Raw genomic sequence first — 24,408 nt, forward strand, 5'->3', positions numbered from 1 at the left:
GACCCATTATATCAGGAATTGGGGCCCTGACCGAAAACTTGGCGGCATACGTTGACTCTATTTTAAGAGTTCATGTGACAAATCTGAAGAGTTTTCTGAGAGACTCCCCGCACCTCATTAGTATTCTCAAGGAGGTTGTGTGGAAGGAGTCATTTCTGTTTATAACCCTAGATATTGCGTCCCTGTATACTAATATTTCGCATAATTTAGGACTGGAATGTGTTAAACAATATTTAGAGATGGATGAGCGCTTACCTGCTACACAGAAAAACTTTGTCCTGGACAGTATGGAATTCATATCTAGAAACAACTACTTCATGTTCCAGGACAAGATGTACCATCAGCGGTGTGGCGTGGCTATGGGTTCTAAGGCAGCACCAACCTTTGCAAATTTGGTAATGGGACTGTTTGAGATACAGCATATCTACTCCTCGAACCTGTATAAACATGTAGTTATCTATAAAAGGTATATTGATGACTTATTCATTATTTGGGACAACGCTGGAAATAATTATTTAAATTTCCTGGAAGGGATTGTAAATAATGGTTGGGGTTTAAAATTTGCCCCCACGGTGGAGAAAACTGCTATTAATTTTTTGGATCTCACCATCTCACACGCAGAAGGATCTCTCCTTACAAAAACCTTTTTTAAAAAAGTTGATAGCAACGGGTACATTAATTACAGTAGTAACCACTATGTTAAATGGTTACGTAATGTCCCCAAGAATCAATACCAAAGGATACGAAGGAACTGTACGCTAGACATTGATTTTAATAATCAGGCGAAGATTCTTAGAGAGAGATTTTTGGAGAAGAAATATCCGCTAACGTTAGTTAAGAAGGCATATCAAGAAGCTAGAGGCCAGGGGCGGAATTTGAGCCTTGATGTTGACAATGGATCTGGTAGAGTGGTACCCACCCCCACCAATGGGAGTTTTTCATCCAATTTTTTAACCACTTTTAGCTGTGATGGAGAGGTCATTAAGGGGATTTTAAGAAAACACTGGCCAGTTATATGTAATGACCCTTACCTTAAGGGCGTTCTGCCATCCCGACCGGGGGTGACCTTCCGTAGGGCCATGACGATTAAAAACCAGCTGGCTCCTAGCAGGTTAAGGGGTCCCCCCAGTTGTGTAGGGACAAACAAACCCATGGGATCATATAAATGTATGACCAAAAACTGCCTTTGCTGCAGGTCCATCCAGCATGGGCGGGTTAGCTTCGGATGTGATCCTGGGGGTATTGAGTTTAGTATACGAGGACATCTCACGTGTCAATCGGACTATGTCATATATCTGATTGAATGTGACTGTGACAAACGGTACGTGGGGAGGACGATCCAAGCCCTCCACAACCGCATCAATTCTCATAGACATAATATTAAAATAGGGTATATGTTACATGGTTTGTCCCGTCATACCACCATTTTCCATGACAAGAAAATCGCCTTGAAAGTGACCCCTATTGAGCATGTACCTGTGTCAGTTGCAAATAGGATGGAGACCCTAAACAAAAAAGAGACGTACTGGATTTATAAACTTAATACGTTAAAACCCCATGGCCTCAATGAGGTCACAGACCTATTTCACTGATGTATTTTAATATTTGTTTGGTGTATGTTTTATGCTTTCTTAGGCGATTTTATGTTGTTTTTATTGTCATAACTTGTGAAATTCTGTGTATCGGTTTTAGTGGACCACCAGTTTTACTGTTTGTATATGTGTATATTTATGGTTGCTTATGCAAATTTTTTATATTTATATGTTGGTTAAATACCCTGATTTTTAAGGTTGTACCATATTCTATCTGTTTGTCCCACACGGGGGTTTGTGATTCTCGCCGGTTCACAGGCGATGTGCTCTTAAATCACTATTGTTAGTTTTGTGGTTTCTTTGACCCTAGTATGATCTTAGCGCGATCATGAGTAATCTCATGGTCGGCTCAAAGTCTGAGGTTATACGGGTTCTATAGGTTGTTGCAGGGCGTCTATGAATTAGATTGGCTGAGCATGCGTAATGGTTTTGGTTCCCACGCTCCTGCACTCCCGTGAACTTGTGCCGGCTCATTACCTGTACTTTGCTTCGGCGCATGCTCTCTTGCTTTTTTTCCCACGGTCTTGTCCTGGGTTGAACTGCGGTCTGAGTTCACAGATCAGAAGCGGTTCTTCTGAATCTCTTTAGTTCTTTCGTTAGGCACACTGCACTTGCTGTTTCATGGTGGTGGTTGAAAGATGTAAAAGCACAGGTGGCGGCAGGTTATAATGCCGTGGCTTTGAAATGTCTGAAGTGGATTACACATATTAAATCGAGGGTTCTCATCCCTCCCTTGTGAAATCGCTGACTTGTCCGGCGTATAAGACAAGTTTAATATCCATGGGTGTACACGTATTATTTCACATATTGCAGATGAATGGTTTTACACACTTTTCTTTATTTGTCTTTTATTGTGCACATATATATATATTTATTTCTCTTTTACACAATACGGAAAATAATGTGTATCCCTGTATAAGGAAATATATGTTAATACATGTCAAATATGGATGAATCTTTATTTTTATTTTTATTTGTTGTGTTGGTTTTTTTTTTTTTTTTTTTTTTTTTTTTTTTTTTTTTTTTTTTTATGTTAAGTGGTTGTTTGACGTCATTCCATGCAACGTGGCAGTCCTTCCCGCTCGTTTTTTTCTTTAGGGGATGTGCCTGTGATGTCAATGTGTCTATATATTGTATAAATTGTCTGTACTAGACAGATTGGATGTTATCTGTTTCTTTGGTGGTCCTGATGAAGGGGGCAGATGCCCCAGAAACGCGTTGACCTGGAAAACAATAAAGTAACACTGGTCTGAACATCATCTGAAGTGATCTATTGGCGCGGCATTAAAACACCACTCTCTTGTGCTCTCTGTTATCTACCGTTTTGGTGGCTGCAGCCTTGGATTGTGTGATACATGCGATTACAGTAGTTGTGGCTTCTCACAACTACATCTGGTGAGTAGTTTCACTCCCCCACCCCCACCCCTCACATATTGGGGTAAGACCCTATGCGCTTGTTTTTCCACAGCTTTTTCTCCGTGTTACTGTGCTATTATGAAATAGTACTCTCTTACACTGTATTCATTGAGAATACATAACTTAGTTAATTAATTCCTCTCTGATTAATGCCCTCCTTGCCGGGGCTGAGAGTTTTGGTGGCCGGCCCTCTTTTGACAGGTTTGTTGTGGTTCCATGTTCTTTCCATTTGATGATAATGGATTTGTTAATGCTCTGCGGGATCATCAGAGATTGGGATATTTTTTAGAACCCAACCCTGACTTGCACTTCTTAACAACTTTGTCTCTGACTTCTTTGGAGAGCTCCTTGGTCTTCATGGTGTTGTTTGTTGATCTCCTTGGTCTCCATGTTGATGTTTGGAGATCTCCTTGGTCTCCATGTTGCTATTTGGAGATCTCCTTTGTCTCCATGTTATTGTTTGGAGATCTCCTTGGTTTTCATCGTGTTGTTTGGAGATCTCCTTGGTCTTAATGGCGTTGTTTGTAGATCTCCTTGGTCTCTTTCCATGTTGTTGTTTGTAGATCTCCTTGGTCTTCGTGGTGTTGTTTGGAGAGCTGCTTGGTCTCCATGTTGTTGTTTGGAGATCTCCTTGGTCTTCATGGTGTTGTTTGGAGAGCTACTTGGTCTCCATGTTGCTATTTGGAGATCTCCTTGGTCTCCATGTTATTGTTTGGAGATCTCCTTGGTTTTCATTGTGTTGTTTGGAGATCTCCTTGGTCTCTTTCCATGTTGTTGTTTGTAGATCTCCTTGGTCTTCGTGGTGTTGTTTGGAGAGCTGCTTGGTCTCCATGTTGTTGTTTGGAGATCCCCTTGGTCTCTCTCCATGTTGTTGTTTGGAGATCTCCTTGGTCTTCGTGGTGTTGTTTGGAGAGCTACTTGGTCTGGATGTTGTTGTTTGGAGACCTCATTGGTCTCCATGCTATTGTTTGGAGATTTCCTTGGTCTTCATGGTGTTGTTTGGTTAGTGGTGCCTCTTGCTTAATAGTGTTGCAACTTCTGTGGCCTTTCAGAAAAGGTGTGTATATAATGACAGAACCCTGGACACTTAGATTACACACAGGTGGACTTCCTTTCACTAAGCATGTGACTTATGAAAGTAATTGCTTGCACCAAAAAATTTTAGAGGCTTCATAGCAAAAACGGTGAAAATATATGTGCACATGGCAATTTTTATTCATATTATCCAATAAATTAATTTTTTTCCTATATTTTTCTAACTTCACTTCCCCAGCTTAGACTATTCAGTGCTGATTCATCACACACAAATCAGATTAAAAAATATTTAAACATAGGTGATAATATAACAAAATAGGTAAAGATCCAAGGGGGTGAATATTTTTTGCAAAACATTGTATCTATGTATCAGAGACAGAAACATGTAGGTGGCAGCATTATGGACATCTGGTTAGACTATACCTGTGGCAAGTGACTTCTAACATACCGGAAGACCTGGCTCTTTTTAAACTGATACTATTAAGATCAGTCATTGCCTCTTTACAATCTGTGGATGCCTTTGAAATGTTGTTTGCTTTGTCCACATCAACAGCAAAGTAACATATGGCAGCTTCATAAAAATAAGAAATAGTAGGTCAGTCATTGCTCCAAGGATATATAAAAATCCATGTTTTGATTAGACGATAGAAGCACAGCAGTAGGGTACTATCGCTGGCTTAAATGAATGTTGATTTTTTTTTTTTTCCAATTTAAGATTTTATTAATTTTCCAGGAAATACAAAATTAGAACATACATCCATACTATTGCAAATGAAACAGATCAGAAGTTAATGCTAAACCAAGCTTTCGCCGGCTTCGCAACATTCTATGGATGGTATAAATGGAACATAGATAATCACTTAAAAAAAAAAACAAAACAATAAAACGATAAATCAAGGAGAAGATATTCAAACAAGAGGAAGTCACAGAGTCTAGAGAAATAGGGGTAGTGCAGAGAAGGGAGAGGATAGAAAGCAGAGTGAGGCGACCGGGACTGATGCAATGTCCGTTGAGCTGAAAATTTGTCAAAAGTGCGGTGTGAACTATCTGGAAAAGAAAAGGCCAGAGTGCCCCCCGTCCGGAGGTTAAAGTAGTTCAAGAAGTGTTTTACTAGACAAGAAGGAGTCCCATTGGAACCACTTGGAGGCCGTTTCCACCGTCTGCCCTCGAGATTGGGCCATCACCATTTCCATGCGGTGAATAACATTTACCTCTGTTATCCACTCATCTACCGTCGGGGGGTTAGGATCTTTCCACCGCCGAGGAATCACGGTCTTGGCGGCCTGGAGAAGGTGGCCTAGGATCGATTTCCTAAAAACCTTTTCTGATACGTCAAAGATATACAGTAAAACTGCCTCCGGGCGACTGGGGACCACAATTCCTGTGGCCCCCCGTATGGCTGCCAGTACCTTGCTCCAAAAGACCGACAGGCTCGGGCAGTGCCACCAGATGTGGGACATGGTGCCTCCCGAGGCTCCACATCGCCAGCAAGAGTCAGGTATTTCGGGGCACCACGCGTGTAGAGACGCCGGAACCCTGTACCACCTGGAAAGTATTTTATAGCTAGTTTCCTGCATCCTAGTGGCAATCACGGACCTGTGGGTCAGGCGATAACAACGTTCCCATTGGCTCCCGGTAATCGGTTGGTTGAGCTCTAACTCCCAAGCTTTACAGAAGCGAGGAGGCGACGCCTCTACTGTACTCGTCAGAAGCTTGTACACCCTTGATATAGCATGGCGCGTATTAGAGGAACCAGTGCATAGATTTTCAAAAGGGGTTTGGGGTGAGGGGTGAGTCATGATAGTATCTTGGGAAGTCAAGAAGTGCTTGAGTTGGGCATATTCAAAATGAAAACGTAGTTTAAAATTACAACTCTCTACTATCTCCTGAAGTGGGATAATGGACCCCCTCGGAATCACTCGATTTAGCCTCAAGGGGTTCAATTTCGTGCTTCCTAGAAAATTATTGGATGATGCCCCCGGCAGAAACTCCGGGTTGTCCGTCAGTGGCATAAGGGGCCCTCTAGGTTGGATCAGGAGATTACGTGACGGCCCAGAGTGCACCGTTTTCAGAGTCTGCTTGGTGCTATAAGACATCTCAATCTTATGTTTGGTGAGGAGTGGCCAGGTCCACGGCAGGGTCGGAATTGATAAGGGGCATATTTCTTGTGCCAGGCTAACCCACAGTTTAGAGCTAGAATTATGTAGAAGATCCAAAACCCTGGCATGAGCTGCCGCCAAGTAGTATCGCCTACAATCGGGCAGCCCCGTTCCTCCTGCACCTTTGGTCCTAGTCAAGACGCCACTTCCAATACGAGGGCGTCTTCCAGACCAGACAAATCTACCGAACATGCGCTGCATCTTGGCCCAATAGGTTGCCGGTACATAGACCGGGGCCGTCTGCAGCAAATATAGCAATCTCGGGAGGGCCGTCATCCTGAGTGCACTGATCCTGCCAAACCATGAAAGAGTGCCCCCATGCCACCGAGTCAGATCCCCCTCGAGCCGTGACAGAAAACTCTGGTAGTTTAATTGAAAGAGTCTGGATAGGTCAGATGGAATCTTGATGCCTAAGTTTCCGATGCTACCATGGGGTGGCCATCTAAAGGGGAAGTTTGGTTTTATAACATTTACAGTCGATTGGGGCAAGGAGATATTTAGGGCCTCTGATTTATCAAAATTAATTTTAAAATTGGACCACTTACTAAACCGGTTTAGTTCCAACATTAAGGACGGGAGGGATGTGGTGGGGCTACTTAAATATACCAGAAGATCGTCGGCGAAAGCAGCGCATTTATGCTCCCGATTGGCAATCCTAATTCCCCGTATGTCTGGGTTAGTCCGGATGGCTGACAACAAGTGTTCCATGACTAATACATATAGTAACGGTGACAAGGGGCAACCCTGTCGTGTCCCGTTTCGGATGGAGAAGGGTTTCGTCAGAGTGCCATTAATCCTAAGGAGAGCAGTCGGGGAGTGATATAACGCCATAATTTTAGACGAGAAAACTGGCCCCAGGCCTATATGGTCTAGGGTCTGTGATAACGACTGCCAGGAGACTCTGTCGAAAGCCTTCTCAGCATCCAAAGACAGTAACATCATGGGCAGCTTTTTATTGTGTGCATGTTGGATTAAATCCAGGGTTTTTATGGTATTGTCTCTTGCCTCTCTACCTGGGACAAATCCAACCTGATCAAGGTGGATCAAGTTAGGGAGCAAGGGGCTAAGTCTGTTTGCCAAAAGCTTGGCATAAATTTTTAAATCTACGTTAAGTAGTGATATTGGTCTATAACTGCTACATGTCATGGGATCTTTTCCGGGCTTTTGAATTAGGGAAATATGAGCTGTGGTGGAGTGGGGCGGAAAGGGGACTGAGTCCGAGATTGAATTGAAGGAAAGGAGCATTAGAGGCGCTAATTGTTCCGAGAAGGATTTATAAAATTTGGCGGGGAACCCGTCAGGGCCAGGACACTTATTGCCCGGGGTATCGCGAATCACTGCCAATAAATCTTCCAGTAAAAATGGACTTTCCAGGTTGTCTATTATAGAACTGTCGGGACATCTAAAAGGTGAGGGCATTGAGGGATTTACATCACTCGGTCTATGGGGCTCGACAGGTAGATTATACAACTTGGAATAATAGTCATGAAAGGTATTTGAGATGTCTGGGGTGGCGTAAAGTAATTCGTCGCGTGAGTTCTTGATGCAGGGAATGAGGGTGTGAGCTCTGCCCTCCCTCAACGCGTTTGCTAACAACCTGCCGGGTTTATCCCCAAACTCATAAAACTTCCCCTTCCCTACCTGTATCAAACGCTGATATGAGGAATCAAGCAGTTTCTTAACCTCGAATCTAGCCTGTAGGAGTGCCCGTAAGTTCGTGGCCGATAAAGCTTGCTTGTGGATGAGCTCCAGCTCAGATACCCTATGGAGAGCTTTTACTATGTCTTGGGCTTTCTCTTTCTTGATTCGAGACCCATGCTTAATAAAAATGCCACGTAGGACACATTTCAGTGCCTCCCACTTATACGTGGGGGCTGTGTCGTCTACTGAGTGGTCCTCCATGAATCTTGCAATGGAGGTCTGGATATCCGAAACGCAAAGCTCATCCAGTAGCAATGACTCGTTCAGACGCCACGACCCCCTAGGAGCCGTAAGGGAGGGGATCTCAATCGTGCAATATACCGGCGCATGGTCTGACCATAATATATTATCCATTCTCGTGTGTTGGACCCAAGGGAGCGCGCTATGTTGTACCAGTATGTAATCAAGACGGCTATATGAATCCTGGGTGTGGGAATAGAAACTGTAGTCTCTGTCCGATGGGTGTTGTATTCTCCAGGTGTCGAACAGCTGCATGCGTAGTAAAGCTTTTTTAATTCGTTTGATAGTGGTATATGCAATACTGGATTTCCCTTTTGAGTTGTCTAAAGTAGGGTCCAGGGTGATATTAAGGTCCCCACATAAAATCACCGTACCTTGTATCAGGGGGATCGCAGTACTGATCAGGCGGGAAATAAAACTATCCTGTTTTTGATTTGGGGCGTACGCGTTAATTATCGTGAAGATGTGGGTCCCCACCCTCAGTGAGAGAATAATGTATCTGCCAAGACTATCTGTCGTGCACTTTATGATTTGATGTGGGAGGGATTTATGGATGGCTATTGCCACACCTTTTGAGCGGGAGTCAGGGTTATCCGAGGATACCCATGTCCGGTAATATTTATTTTTAAGAATAGGGGCATGTCCTTGTTTAAAGTGTGTCTCCTGTAAACACGCTATTCTCACCTTCTGTTTATGAAGATGATACAATATCTGTGTCCTTTTCTCCGGAACATTGAGGCCCCTGGCATTGAAAGAAGCGATGGTTAAGTCCGCCATCTATAAGAGAATAAGTCATTAGAGATATTTAAGAAAGAGAATCGGACACGTTCAGCCCGGCCGCCGAAGATATGGAGAAGGGGAGACTTGAGGAAAGTAAGAGGTAGTGGGAAAAAAAGGAAGAAAGAGAAAAAAACAAGAAGAACAACAGGCAAAAAAAGCCTAGCATAGTTAACTGAATCCGAACAAACGTTCCTAGGGAACATATCCGCCTCATCTAGGCAGGACAGAGGATCCCAACCTATTTGGGGAAAGAGGAAGTCCGACATATCCGAGCAGAGCTCCATATATACTAAGAAAGAAAAAACATTATGGATAACCATAGACACCGGTAAAGGTAATAAATTCTTATGGGATACGGGCTATGAATAGACTGGAGGGTATCATGTGGAAGCCACGTGAGCCTCATTACTGTAAGAGGTATAAGTCATACAGGTGTTGTCAGCCTTTGGTTTCCTCGGGATCAGCTAACGCGGGCGGCCCGCCCTGCGACCCCGTTCTCCTCTCGGAGGCAACCCCCTGCTGGACTCAGTAGGTGGAGGTGGTCTAGAGGAGGTAGGCCGTCCCCTGGGCACCCACGGCTGGAGTAGTGTAGTCGGCCAGGCTGCAATAGACATTGCAGGCAGATTCAGACTCTTGATAAAAGCCGGGAGGTCGTCTGGAGAACGCAGGGTCATCCATCGGGAGTCCTTCTGTACCGATAGGGAAAACGGAAATCCCCACCGGAATGGCAGACCTCTCTCTTTCAAGACATCAAGGAGGGGTTTAAGAGTCGCACGTTGGGCCAGAGTGTGTCGAGAGAGGTCAGGCATTATGCGAAAGGTAGAGCCATTGTATGATAAGTTCTGTTTTCTCCTGGCTGCCTGTAGAATGGCCTCTTTTACAGCAAAAAAGTGTACTCTGCATACGATATCTCTTGGGCGGGAGTCATCCGGATCCGGAGGGCGTAGAGCTCTATGGGCTCTATCAAGTTCAAGGGGAGCTCCTGGTGGCCTCTTTAATAAATTGTTGAAGATGGAACGAAGAGCAACAGGGATATCAGGGGCGGCAATAGATTCCGGAAGACCTCTAATCCGCAGATTGTTTCGCCTGTTTCTGTTCTCTAGGTCATCCACATGCTGCTGAAGGGCAAATAGTTGCTTAGATTGGTTTTCAGCAGTTTCTTGGATAGATCGGATAGATACCTGAGAATCAGATTGTTGCTCTGTCAGGGTATCTACCCTGTGAGTAAGTGAAGAGAGGTCTTGTCGCAGCTGAATAAATTCTTGTTTGCACTCCGCCACTACTTGATTAGCCAGAGCTGCAATGTCACTCTTGGTGGGGATTGCTTGTAACAGGGACCGTAGGTCTGCCAGAGATGCCGGGCGCTCGTCGCCCATTGAGGCGGCCGCGTGAAACATATTTGGGTATGCGTAAAAAGAGTCCTGAAGGGCCGGTCCATATGTCAGCGTCTGCGTGTTCTGGGGATTTTTGATGCCGTCCCATACTTGTGGTGCAGATGTGAGATGTATTGGGGGTGCCCCCAGTATTCTGGGTCCCCCATTCACAGGGATTAATGGGCCCCTATCTAGGTCCCCGACGGTGGCTGTCGGACTCTCAGCCCAAGAGGACCCAGTGGACCAGGTATCTGGTGAATGCGCCTCTCTCTGAGGTGTCCCCCAGGGCTCATTGGTAGCCATCTGAGATGTAGGTGGCCCTCCTCCATTGCCTGCTCCCCCTGAGGATTGTGTAGCTCTTGGTGAGTGACTGGGGGTGTTGTTCCCCCCACTAGAGTGCACTCCGCTCCCCAGGTCTAACTGTGGGCCCTGTACCTGATTCCTGTAGTACAGCCGGCCCGCAGGGTTTACTGCTGCTCCCTCCTCACCTCTGGTCCCTGCGCTTGCTTGTGTGGACGCGAGCGGTGGTGTCAGAGCTGCAGCTTCTCCCTGTGTCGTCTGCTTCTTCAGTGCTCGGGCTCGCAGCGGTGAGTCATCTCCTGGGCCCGAGCACCCATGCGTCCCGCTCCCGCACGCCGCACTCCCAGCTTCACGATGTACGGCTGCAGGCATGTCGCCGGAGCCGCCCGGACGCAGCGGAAGCACAACGGAGGGTGATGCAGGTAGGGTCGCTGCCGCGGGAAACCTGTCCTCCAGCCCTAGGCTGCCTGCTAGCGTCCCAGGATCGCGGCCGCCATCTTGGAATGGCGCCGCTGGAGGTAATGCCGTCCCAGTTGCGGGGGGTACATCAGCTCCTGCCGCTGCCGTTGGACTATCGGAGGGTCCTCCCGGGCCACGGGGGATCTCCATCTCCTCACCCCTTCTCTGGGTCCCCTGGATTGCTGCCCTCATTGGCGCTGTGGCAGGGCTTCTTTCAGGCCCTGTAGGCCGCAGCTCTTTCTGTGGCAGTGAGCCGGTCTCAGGCTCCCGGGAGCGTGTTAAATAGGCCCCGATGGTGCCCTGGGGTGCAGGAGGCTTCCCCGAGGTGCTGGGCTTACCGGGCTTGTTCTTTTTTACTGCAGATTTGCCCATTGTGGCTAATAAACCGGTTCTATGGGGGATTATTTAGAGGAGCTCTAGCAAGTAGCGTCCTCACTCAGCCATGTCCGGCTCCGCCCCCCGAATGTTGATTTTTTTTATATTTCCTTTGATCATTTTCTTTCCTACTTACCTACATTCACTTAAGACGTCAAATGCTTAAGTAAGCATATTCTTTCAATGGCGTGAGAATGGCTCCTCTGTCACTTAACAGATAAAGGGTTTGAGTTGGAAGAAAGTTTGCAATTCATAAACTAGCAAAGGTCTAAAATCTGAACTGTCTGCATTTCATACATATCAAGAATTTATTTTATAATAATAAAGGAGATCTTGTGTGGAGCCCCAGACTGAGAGAGATTATCAGTGGTCTTGTACGTCTTCCATTTTCTTCTTATTGCTTCCACAGTTGATTTCATCACACCATGCTGCTTGCCTATTGCAGATTCAGTCTTCCCAGCCTGGTGCAGGGCTACAATTTTGTTTCTGGTGTCCTTTAACAGCTCTTTTGTCGTCACCATAGTGGAGTTTGGCGTGTGACTGCTTGAGGTTGTGGACAGGTGTCTTTTATACTGATAAGTTTAAACAGGTGCCATTACTACAGGTAATGAGAAGAGGACAGAGGAGCCTCTTACAGAAGAAATTACTGGCCTGTGAGAGCCAGAAATCTTGCATGTTTTTAGGTGACTAAATACTTCTATTCCATCATAATTTGCAAAAAAATCTTGCCAAATCAGACAAGGTGATTTTCTGGATTTGTTTTCTCTTTTTGTCTCTCATAGTTGTGGTCACCTATGATGTCAATTACAGGCCTCTCATCTTTTTAGTGGGAGAACTTACACAATTGGTGGCTTTATATTATATGAGGGAGACTTTCTATTGAGCTCATACACCAATATGTGTGCATTCATGGAGCTGAGGGCCTGAACCTCCACCAATTTACATGACGTTTAGAGGACCTTTCACTAGTTTTAGCATCTTAAACTGACTACATTATGAAATTGTCATGCGGTGTTCAGTTCCACACTCGCAGGGTGCTGTTACGGTGTCGAAGGCAGGAGTCGGTTGATTTATTTCCACTGCCCCTCAACCCTGCAGGAGTTAATTCTTGTGGATTTGTGTGTGCCTCCTAGGAACAGGTTGCTAATTACCACCCACAGCTGTCTCTTTCCTATTTAAGTATGGGAGCCCCTGGTTCTGAGCTGATAATAGGTTCAGCATAGCTCAAGCAATTCCGGTCTTTGTGGTGATCTAGTTTGTGGTGATCTGTAGTTGCTATTTTGAGTGTTGTCGAAGTTCCTCTTGTGCTTTTTCTTCCTTTTTACTTTATTCCCTATGTGAACATATAGTCTCTCCTTTGAGTTTGAGTGCTGTGTGTACGAATTTTTGTTCTCACTTGTCTGTGTCGTTTCTGTGGAGGAGAGGGGAAGTAAGATCAGGGCTCAGATAGGAGTCAGGGTCACGCTGGGGGCTCAGATCTCACTACCATCGAGTCTACCTCTTAGATAAGGGACAGTGCAGGGTCACAAGCCTAAGGGCCAGCCTAGGAGCCCCTGTTCTGTCATTTTTTACCCCGTTATAAAAATAGTGGCTAGAGACTTGAATAAAACTTATTTTTTATTGTTTTAATTACTTTTTCCTTTGCAGCTATATTAGCTTGTAAAGGTTAGATTATAATTTCCAGTTCAACCAAGGGGGTATAAGCAGATATTCTTTTCTGGGAACTGTTTCTTTTTTCTGTGTAGGATGTTGTCCAATCATAAGTAAGGAAGAACCATGCAGGAAAGAACAAAATACCACCAGAGAAAGTCAGACTTGACTTTGTGTGCTTTGGAAACACATGTAATACCACACAGCCCAGCATCTAAAAGTGGGAGGAGGGGAGTAGAGCAGAGCTGATAGCGTGTGAGAAGAGTGCTGCAGAGGTGTTTTCAGTAACACCCGGTTCTGTTATACTCCACTTCACTGCTTGTAATCATGGTGAATGCTAGCAGTGAAAAAACTAAGCACGGCTGTGTATCACTACATGTGTGTAGCAGAAGATGCCAAGTCTGTCCTTTTCTGTGTTATTTTTTTTCCGTACTTGATGCCTTCTATTTATGATTGGACAATGTCATAGAGGGGAAAAAAGTAACCGCTCCCAGATACACACCTCTGCTAACGTCCTCTTATTTGAAGAGGAATCTAAACTTTTTGAACTAATTTCTCTTCAAAGGAGATGAGAATTAAAAAATAAAAACTATTATATCCAGTTCTGCAGCCACTATTCCATAATGTAGTCAGTTTAACATTCTGAAACTGCTGACAGGTCCTCTTTATGTTTAATCTCTCTTTATTAAAGTAAACAAGATAATTTACAGGAAGAAAAAAAAAAAAGATTCAAATACGTGATTACTTCATGTCAACTTACAGAGAAGAGTATAAGCCACATCCTAACTAACAACCCTTCTCTTACTAACTATCATAAGGCACGCATATGACATGTAACCACCTTTTATAATACAATCTCCTTCCAAATGAGAACTACACCTCAAACAAAGTGAAGCTACTGCCGAAAACAAAAAAGAAAAGGAAAAAATTTGAAGATTTAAGGAGAACCAGAGAGAAAGGAAAGTAGCAAGGGGGAAAGATAAGGAAAAGAAGAGAAGGAAAAGGGGGAGAGAAGAGCAACAGAAAGAGAGGGAGGGAAGGCATGGTAGAGTTTACTTCCGCAGTACTCGAGCCGCTACATTGGACTAACGTAACACGCGTCATGCGTTACCAATAAGGTTCTGAAATGGTAGAGAATCAAGAGCCTGGGTCCAGGGGGTCCAGATCCTAAGAAATTTATCCACTGAGTCATTGGTTTCTGCCGTTAGGGACTCCATCCTGTGGATGATGGCCATCTCCGCATACCACTCCCTCACAGATGGCACCCCAGTCGATCTCCAGTATCTCGGGATCACCATGCGTGCCGCCGTAAGACAGTATCTCAGAAGGCCCGCTTTCTGTGATTTAAGCGATCCCGGGAGAATTGAAAGCAGCGCCATCTGAGGGGAACCCACCAACTGCTCTCCGCAAATCACAGCGTATGCTTTGAACACGGACCTCCAGAAAGGTTGTATCAATGGGCAGTCCCACCAGATATGCAGCATTGTCCCCCTTCCCCTTCCGCACCTCCAGCAGCTATCTGAGACCCCGGGAAATATTGCGTGTAGCGTATCTGGGCACCTGTACCAACGGGTCAGAATCTTATAATTTTTTTCCTGTGCTGCACAGGCGATGGAAAATTTATGAGTGAGGATAAAGGACTTTTTCCAGTCCTCCTCAGGAATGAAAGTCCCCAAATCTCTATTCCACTTCTCGATATATTTAAGGTCTCCCATGTCCGCCTCTGTAATCAGGAAGATGTAAACCAGAGACAAGAGATGCCCGGGAGAATCCTCTCGCAAAAACAATTGTTGAAATTTTGTGGGCTGAGCCGCAAAAAGCCCAAGTCTGTTGTCAACCATCAAGAAGGACCTAAGTTGAAGGTATTCCAGCCAAGCCATTGGATGCCGACCCTCTGGGAGCAAAAGGACCGAAAAGGAGGGTACTTCCAAACCGTGCAAAGTCTGGGCTATCCGTGTGGACAGGTCCTCTTTAAAGTGAATCTGTCAACAGGTTTTTGCTACCTGATCTGAGAGCATAGTTATCTAAATACCTCAGCACCCCCTGAAGAAAAGAACGCTTGTGTCACGGGTGGAGGAGGGGACGCTGCGCTCACCCACTGCTCGGGTCCGGCTACTGCTGCTACTGCTCGGTGGTGGCTCGAGCGGTGGGCCGGATCCCGGGGACTCGAGCGGCGTTCCTCGCCCGTGAGTGAAAAGGGGAATGGTTTTGGGGATTTATTGTCCGTGGCGCCACCCACGGTTGTGGTGAGGTTGTGACACCACCGCTGCTCTGGACGGGGATCCCGGGAGCGATGACTGGGAGCAGCTTGGATGTTGGTTCTCCCCTCCGTGGACAGGGGGTTGGTTGTCCCGGGGCCCGGTGAAGGAGGTAGGGATGGATGGCAGGCGGGTTACGGGGCCTGGCGAGGTGCAGGGTCGTGGGGGCAGCGCTGTGCTGCACGGCACGGTAGTACTCACTCAGCAAATCACGAAGACACAGTCCTTGGTAAAACACACGGCTGGATGGACAGGGCCCACTGACGGCTGCGGTGGTTTCTGCTCCCGGTAGGTTGATGGTGACTGCCTTTCCCTGCACCTGTGTAGTGTGTACGGTTCCAATGGGTTCCCACCGGTAACCCGCTCCCCAGCTTGGATGGGTGCTTTAGGAGCCCCTTTTGCCCGCAGGCTCTAGCCCTGGGAACTTTAGCCTTGGCGGTGACTGTGTTTCCCTTCACGGTTTGAGCTGTCGCCTTCTATCGGGACTTGACTGCTGGGAAACTCAGGAGGTTCCCTTCGCTAACGGATTTGACAAATTGGACGGCGATTCCTAGCCTTGTCGGGGTCCGTAAGCCCTGCCGGATGGTGCTGGCTTCTCTTTGCTCGCCGGTCCAGTACCGCCGGGCCACCACGGTCCTTTCGATTCGCTCCAATCGGCCTCTCCTGCAGACGGTCACCACCGTCTGCCAACCTTGCTGTACCGTCCGGGCCACACACCCGGACGCCGTCAGACAGTTGCTGTCTTGCCACTTCACTCCTTTCACTTCAAACTCTCGTCTCCACTCCTTCATTTTCCCGCCTCCAGGACTATGAACTCCTCGGTGGGTGGGACCAACCGCCTGGCCCACCCCCTGGTGTGGACATCAGCCCCTGGAGGAAGGCAACAAGGATTTTGTGTTTGGCTTTGGTGTGCCTAACCGGGGTGTGGGGTGTGTTGGTGTCGTTCTGTGATGACCTAGCTTGTCCAGGGCGCCACATTCCCCCTTAGTAAAATGCAGACCGTCCGCGGGCTGCCTGTCCATCACCGGTTTTATTTTAACTGTAAAAAGATAAGAACAGGTAAAACAAGCATTTTCAATCTTCCCATAATGGGAGGCACATTTCTTAAACGTTACCAACATTTTAATAAATAACGGTTACGGCTTCCGCTCTCTCCCACCCAAGCAACCTGGCCCTGATGCTGCCCCTAAGCAAATGGGCAGCACCCCTTGACCCCAGTCCAGCACCAAGTTGCCCGAGCGGGTTCTGTCCCTTTCAGGGGACTCACGTCCTTGGGGACCCCTGAACCCCCCGGAGGATCGCCACCGGTTCCGGTAGTGGCGGGCCTGGGCCATCACATTCCTCCAGGCCCATCCTCCCAAATCTGCCTCTCCGGAGGCGGTCACGGTTTCAAGCCAACATTTTTATTTACATACCACAAGTTCGTGGTTGCCCTGCTAGTTCTCGGGCTTGTCCGTAGCAGTTTCTACGCATTGGTTTCAAGAGGTCCCAACGGGGACCGGTTGCCGGCAGCGACCGGTTCAATCAAGTTGCTAATCATGTGAACTTCTCAGATAATCATTTTTACTTATCATTCAGAAACTTTTAAACAACGTTGCTGGTGGTCCCAACGGGGACAACTTGCAGCGGAGGTCCGCTGCCATCACTCTAGGTTTCCTGCTGAGGTGACCTCATCCTCTGCTACCAACATGTCGAACATGCAGTGACAGGCCTGTTGGGAGAGGGGTGCCCGGTATCCGTTCCCACCGGTCCGGGGGATGTAATAAACCACCGGCTCTCCCTCGTAGCGGAGACGCTCACTTGCCTTCTCAGATTCGGAGGTGGGCTCGGAGCCGGAGTCACTATCACTTGTCTCTGCGCCAGGCGGGTTGCCGCCAGCTGCCGCAGTCTCCAGGCTTCCAGCACCCAGCACATCAGATCCTTCTGTAGTAGCGCGGGACAGTAGGTCAGGTTGGTCAACGCTGAGGCGCCCTAAGAATAATGGCAGGGACGATGCGAGGGCTGAGACCGGGCCGGGCCCCCCAGCCGCAGTGGCCAGTCCCGGTAGGACATGGGAACGTGGGCTACCCGTCGGCTCCGTCACCTCTGCTCCCATTGCATACATTGGGGCAGTCGCAACCAGCATCTCCACCTCGTTGGTCCACTGCTCCATCATGAGGGATATCTGACTCCACTGGCGTTGATGGAACTCAATTACTCGGGCCTTCATCCATGCTGTGGTCCCGGGCTCGAGCACAGCGCCTGGGACCATCGCGGTCGGGGCCTCCGATACATCTTCGTCAAGGGGCCGCGGTCTCGGCGGCTCCCACAGGAGCAGTTCAGGGAGGTCCTGAGCGTCTGCAGCCGGTCGGTCCGCCGGGGCGGATTGGCAGGGTATCGCTACCGGTTGGACGGGTAGCGGGCCTAGTGGCGGGGCGGCAGCGGCTAACACGGGCAGCGGGGGAGGCAGCAGGGTGAGCGGGTGCAGGCCGGGCCCCTCAGCCGCAGTGGCCGATCCCTCGGGAATACAGGGGCGTGGGTCTCTTACCTGCTCCTCCAGATCTTCCTCCACCTCGCGTCTCCGCATAGCAGCCACCATGTCCGCCATGTCGGTCTCCCACTCCTCAAGGAGGAGCTGCATGCGGGCCTGCAGACGGTTACTCAGCGGGACGGTCCGGCCCCTCACCCACGCCGTGGTGCCTGGCGCGGGGACTACGGGGTTGCTGGTGGGACTGTACATCTCGGCCATGGCGCTTTCCAGGAACCCAGTATCGCTGCAGAGTCCTGGCGTCCCTGCTTTTATAGCCGCAGGCTACATGCGGCCAGACGCCATCCGTCCCCCTTAGTCTTTTTCCGGCTCCTCCTCTACAGGGGTGGGGTTTAGGCCTTTGCGCCTCCACTGCTCGAGGAGACGCTCGAGCGGGAATTTTTCGCGCCCAAAATGGCGGCTTTTGGAAATTTTCGGTCGGACACCTCCGGCGGTCACAAGGCGCACCTCTACCAGACGGCAGAGCGGTAAGATCCTGTTCGTGACGCCAAGTTGTCGCGGGCGGAGGAGGGGACGCTGCGCTCACCCACTGCTCGGGTCCAGCTACTGCTGCTGCTGCTCGGTGGTGGCTCGAGCGGTGGGCCGGATCCCGGCGACTCGAGCGGCGTTCCTCGCCCGTGAGTGAAAAGGGGAATGGTTTTGGGGATTTATTGTCCGTGACGCCACCCACGGTTGTTGTGAGGTTGTGACACCTCTGTTGCTCTGGACGGGGATCCCGGGAACGATGACTGGGAGCAGCTTGGATGTTGGTTCTCCCCTCCGTGGGCAGGGGGTTGGTTGTCCCGGGGCCCGGTGAAGGAGGTAGGGATGGATGGCAGGCGGGTTACGGGGCCTGGCGAGGTGCAGGGTTGCGGGGGCAGCGCTGTGCCGCACGGCACGGTAGTACTCACTCACCAAATCACGAAGACACAGTCCTTGGTAAAACACACGGCTGGATGGACGGGGCCCACTGACGGCTGCGGTGGTTTCTGCTCCCGGTAGGTTGATGGTGACTGCCTTTCCCTGCACCTGTGTAGTGTGTACGGTTCCAATGGGTTCCCACCGGTAACCCGCTCCCCAGCTTGGATGGGTGCTGAAGGAGCCCCTTTTGCCCGCAGGCTCTGGCCCTGGGAACTTTAGCCTTGGCGGTGACTGTGTTTCCCTTCACGGTTTGAGCTGTCACCTTCTATCGGGACTTGACTGCTGGGAAACCCAGGAGGTTCCCTTCACTAACGGATTTGACAAATTGGACGGCGACTCCTTGCCTTGTCGGAGTCCGTAAGCCCTGCCGGATGGTGCTGGCTTCTCTTTGCTCCCCGGTCTGGTACCGCCGGGCCACCGCCCGTCCACGGTCCTTTCGGTTCGCTCCAATCGGCCTCTCCTGCAGACGGTCACCACCGTCTGCCAACTTGCTGTACCGTCCGGGCCACACACCCGGACGCCGTCAGACAGTTGCTCTCTTGCCACTTCACTCCTCTCACTTCAAACTCTCGTCTCCACTCCTTCCTTTTCCCGCCTCCAGGACTGTGAACTCCTCGGTGGGCGGGACCAACCACCTGGCCCACCCCCTGGTGTGGACATCAGCCCCTGGAGGAAGGCAACAAGGATTTTGTGTTTGGCTTTGGTGTGCCTAACCGGGGTGTGGGGTGTGTTGGTGTCGTTCTGTGACGACCTGGCTTGTCCAGGGCGCCACACTTGAAACGCGCGTCGGGGAATATCGGCATGCAAGACATTTCTGACCATATTTAAGGTATATCATATCTTATAAATATTTTTTGCACTTAGGCACTTTACAGCAACAATTCACTTTTACTATACCTTTTTCTTCTGGTACTATATATAACTACATATAAAACAGCACTTTGCACTTTATTATTTATATGTTATATATAACTAACGGATATTTATATTATTGGTCATTTTACTAGACATTTATATTACCTGTTATACCGCTGCTAAACTGTATTGGGTTTTCTGATCCTGTCCTATATCAATTTTAAATATGTATTATATGTATTTTTAAAACATTTAAATAAAATGAATCTTTTATAAAGAAAAAGATATCAATTCCTTTTTTATGAACCGCCTATGGTTCTTAATTTAAAGATATTTAGATAACTATGACTATTTAAAGGTGATCTAATACGGAATATTTTGATTATTTTTTTTACTCATCTGAGAGCAGCATAATGTAGGCAAAGAGACCCTGAATCCAATTATTTATCACTTAGATTACTAGGTACAGCTGTTCTGATACAATCAGAATTTTTAGATTTACCAGCTGAGAGAGCTGTCCCCGCCCACACCAGGCTCTCAAAAGAGATTGTACAAAAACAGTGAGGTGTCAATCAGAGAAGGAGGTGTGCCAGACTGCTGTCCATGTAATATTGTAGTCCTACAATGAAAAATCCTGCTAGTTATACAAACATGGCAAATAAACAACAGATTGGACCTTGACAAGACAGGCATCCTTGCATTCTATGTGTTAACCCTTGCAGCCTACTGTCCTCAGCTTTCATAGGAAAAACCTGCTGACAGATTCCCTTTAAGGGACTCCAGTGTATAAACAAGCTTTAATTACTTATTTAACTTTTTCTATTGTTTGCAGTGGTTTCCAGAAGTCAGACACCATTGCCCAAGCACCCCAATAATCCTTGTGGGGACCAAGCTTGATCTTCGTGATGACAAAGAAACTATTGAGAAGCTTAAAGAAAAGAAGTTGTCCCCAATTTCTTACCCACAAGGCTTGGCTCTAGCCAAGGAAATTGGTAAGTTTCTAATCCAGTGAAGGACTGAATGAATATCTGGTCTTTAGCAATAATGGTGATTATAATTTTTAATAATATTGATTTGTCAACCTATATAGCCCAGTATAAAGGGAACAGAAGAAGCAATTATGCTTGAAAACTGTGTAAAAGAAAAATTATTTTTGCTGCCCATATTGGTCAATCATAGCACAGTTTTTATTTTATCAGAGCATTTCAATAAATGAAAGCTGAATTTTTATTGGACATTGTGGTCAACAAAGAGAGTTATTCTTTTAAGGTCCAGTCACACTAAGCAACTTACCAGCGATCCCAACAACGATAGGGATCGCTGGTAAGTTGCTAGGAGGTTGCTGGTGAGATGTCACACTGCAACGCTCCAGCGATCCCACCAGCAACCTGACCTGGCAGGGATCGCTGGAGCGTGGCTACACAAGTTGCTGGTGAGCTCACCAGTGACCAGCCCCCAGCGCCGCGTGGAAGCTGCTGCGCTAGGTAACTAAGGTAAGTATCGGGTAACCAACCCGATATTTACCTTGGTTACCACCGCACGGAGCTACACGTGCAGAGAGCAGGGAGCAGCGCACACTGAGCGCTGGCTCCCTGCTCTCGTAGTTACAGCACACATCAGGTTAATTACACGATGTGTGCTGCAGCTAAATGTGCACAGAGCAGGCAGCAGCGCACACTGCTTAGTGCTGTCTCCTTGCTCTCCTAGTTACAGCACACATCAGGTTAATTACACGATGTGTGCTGCAGCTAAATGTGCACAGAGCAGGGAGCAGCGCACAATGCTTAGCGCTGGCTCCTTGCTCTCCTAGTTACAGCACACATCGGGTTAATTAACCCGATGTGTCCTGCAGCTACATGTGCACAGAGCAGGAGCCGGCAGCACAGGCAGTGAGAGCGGAGGAGGCTGGTATCAAAGGTAAATATCGGGTAACCAAGGACAGGGCTTCTTGGTTACCCGATGTTTACATTGGTTACCAGCCTCCGCAGAAGCCGGCTCCTGCTGCCTGCACATTTAGTTGTTGCTGTCTCGCTGTCACACACAGCGATGTGTGCTTCACAGCGGGACAGCAACAACTAAAAAATGGCCCAGGACATTCAGCAACAACCAACGACCTCACAGCAGGGGCCAGGTTGTTGCTGGATGTCACACACAGCAACATCACTAGCAACATCGCTGCTACGTCACAAAAGTTGTTCGTTAGCAGCGATGTTGCTAGCGATGTTGCTTAGTGTGACGGGGCCTTTAGACTATTGTTATAATTGAGGGCCATTAATACTGATAAAATAACAAAGGACAGTGTGGCACAGATAAACATATAGTTAGCAGGAGACCTACCGATATAGGCAGGGTCACACTTGCAAGAGGTTTGCTTCGCCCAGACCGGTTGCCGGCTCTCCTGACAGGAGCGTGTCAGCTTCCTGTATTTCTATGCAGCTGACATGCTCCTGTCAGGAGAGCAGGCGACCTGTCCGGACATTGTGATGCAATCCTCTCACGAGTCACACAGTGTGACTCTAGCCGTAAGTTTATAATCTGCCCATCTAGCACAGGTAAAGGGAACCTAACATCAATAAAAATGATATTTATCTGCAGATATAGCGCTAATCTGAGGGTAAATAGCATTAAAACCTTGTGTAGATGGTTGATTTGAAGTGTGACTATGAAGGAAGGTGCCGGCCCCGGGCCACATGGGTGCCGCCCTCCTTCACCAAAGATTCTGTGTGCAGATGTGACTTCGGGTGAGGTGCATGACACTTACTGTTTTTTTCAGGCCGGTGTCCATCACCCCACTGCATTCATTGTTGTAGACAGCAACACACACAACACTAGAGTTCATTTAGCCAACTTTTATTCTTCACACTATTATGACAGACATGGCCTTCCTTTCTCTTCCTGTTGGGTACTACTCTCAACCTGTCCCTTGCTATCTTGAATCTCGTCCTCAAGCTCTTCGGGGTCTGTGTCTACTCCCCCTTTCTCCTTGTCCGATTCTCGGCCCCGACGGCTCTCTAGCCAGACGACTCTGTATGCCCGTCGGTGTGAGCCATAGGCTCTGGACCTTTCAAGGTTACCTCAGGGTTCCCTGACTGGCCCGAGCACTGAGACCATGTCTTCTCACACTTGAACCCTCTTCTCTACTAGTCTCCTCTCGAGCCTTCCCTCCTGTTCTCTTTTCCGCCATCTGCCATTCCTCCCATCCACTACCTTAATCCTATCTTATCTAGCATCTTATCTAAAGCCAACTCACCACTAGATAGCAGCCATTAATATAAACACATATATCTTATAATAATTAACAGTCTATACAACATGGTACAGGTACATGATGAGGTGCAGCCCCCTTCTACACACGTCCCCACTTAAATATGGTCGTTCCACAGCTACTCAGAAAATAAGAAGTTTTAATCACTATGAAATCTATTTTGTAATGACTCTCTTTGAGTCAGCATGGAGGTGCAGGGGAGGGATTTAGTCACCAATCCATTTACAGGGATTAATCATGCTTCCGTACTTTGAGTGACAGCCTGTCTGCAATGTGTGTGTGCAGAGAAAGCTGTCACTCAAAGTGCCAAACCGACTTATGACACCTGTAATATCCTATTGCAGGACTAGTGAGCTATTTAGAACAAAACTTTCTTTCGGATATGTTTGTAAAGGTTTGTAAGAAGTGGATCCTGATATATTGTATGGACAAAAGTATGTTTTTCAAATGAGCATTTTACTGAAAAATGGGTAGACAGTCACACTGAAATTCTAACTTTAGGGAATGCCAGATTTTCAATACTGTCTTGAAGCCAACAAAAGAGCGGTCTAGGTAAATAATATATTGTCTATTGTTATCCACAAGGTTCTTTTTCTCACCATTGATTTATAAAAGACTTGATATGGTACCATTTTAGTAAATACAATAACACAAAATAATTTGCAATTCTAAGCATTAAAAACCAAGAGACATGATGAAAAAACAAACATAAGGGTATGTGCACACTGGCAGGTAGCGACCACCTATATTGTAAAGGGTCGCTATGTATCACAGTGGAGGAGGTCCTCTGCAATGTAAAACCTGAAATGTTTACTATGTGACTTGTAGTCTTGTTAAATGTATTATGGGCCAGGTGTATGAATTGTCAGAGTATTGGGCGGCTCTGGCTATTCATATACCTCCACCTATGGGTTTGTCTGGTCTGATATATAAGACTGTTTGTTTGGTCACATGGTCTCTGTGTGCTTCGAAGTAGTAGTGGGCAGTTCGTCTCTTTTAGGTGATCCGGTTCCCAAGGATCTGCTCACAAAAAAGAGCCGAATCTTTCAGATCGTTCTCGGCTACTTATTAAATATGTGTTCACCCCAGGTGAACACATATTTAAGATTATAGTAATGCCGCCAAAACCCCACCCACCCATGGCTAAACCCCACCCACTTACAAGTGACCAATTAGATTGTTGAGTAGGCAGAGTTTAGCCGCGGGTGGGCGGGGTTTCAGCGGCGAAAAGAGACATTTAGAGATTTTAGTGGCTGTCACTGGTGATCCGGCTCCTGTTGGTCGCAGCAGGGAGCTGGATCTTTGTTTCGGATCGTTCACGACCGACACATCACTACTTGGAAGCAGTTTACTTCCTGGAGGCACCATGTAAGGAGGCCATGTGTGTTTAGAGCCTGCTGCAGACTCCCCTGAAGACACGCTATCTAGGGGGGCAGGTGTATGGAGCCTGTGGTCGCTCTGTGCTTAGGAAGCTGGAGTCCTTCTGAGGATCTGGACTGACAGAAGTCAGTGTCTGGAGCAAG

At 47.6% G+C, this 24,408-nt stretch overlaps 1 protein-coding gene across 1 annotated transcript in view; it reads left to right on the forward strand.

Annotated features, from left to right (window-relative positions):
* The window catches only part of RAC2 (Rac family small GTPase 2), a 202,234-nt gene that overhangs the window by 103,643 nt on the left and 74,183 nt on the right, over positions 1-24,408 (forward strand). The window contains exon 5 of the mRNA XM_075321756.1: positions 20,453-20,612. Coding sequence (XP_075177871.1) covers positions 20,453-20,612 — 160 coding nt within the window. The remainder of the gene's footprint in view (positions 1-20,452; positions 20,613-24,408) is intronic.

Source organism: Anomaloglossus baeobatrachus, chromosome 8 (genome assembly GCF_048569485.1).
Source record: "Anomaloglossus baeobatrachus isolate aAnoBae1 chromosome 8, aAnoBae1.hap1, whole genome shotgun sequence".
NCBI lineage: Eukaryota > Metazoa > Chordata > Amphibia > Anura > Aromobatidae > Anomaloglossus > Anomaloglossus baeobatrachus.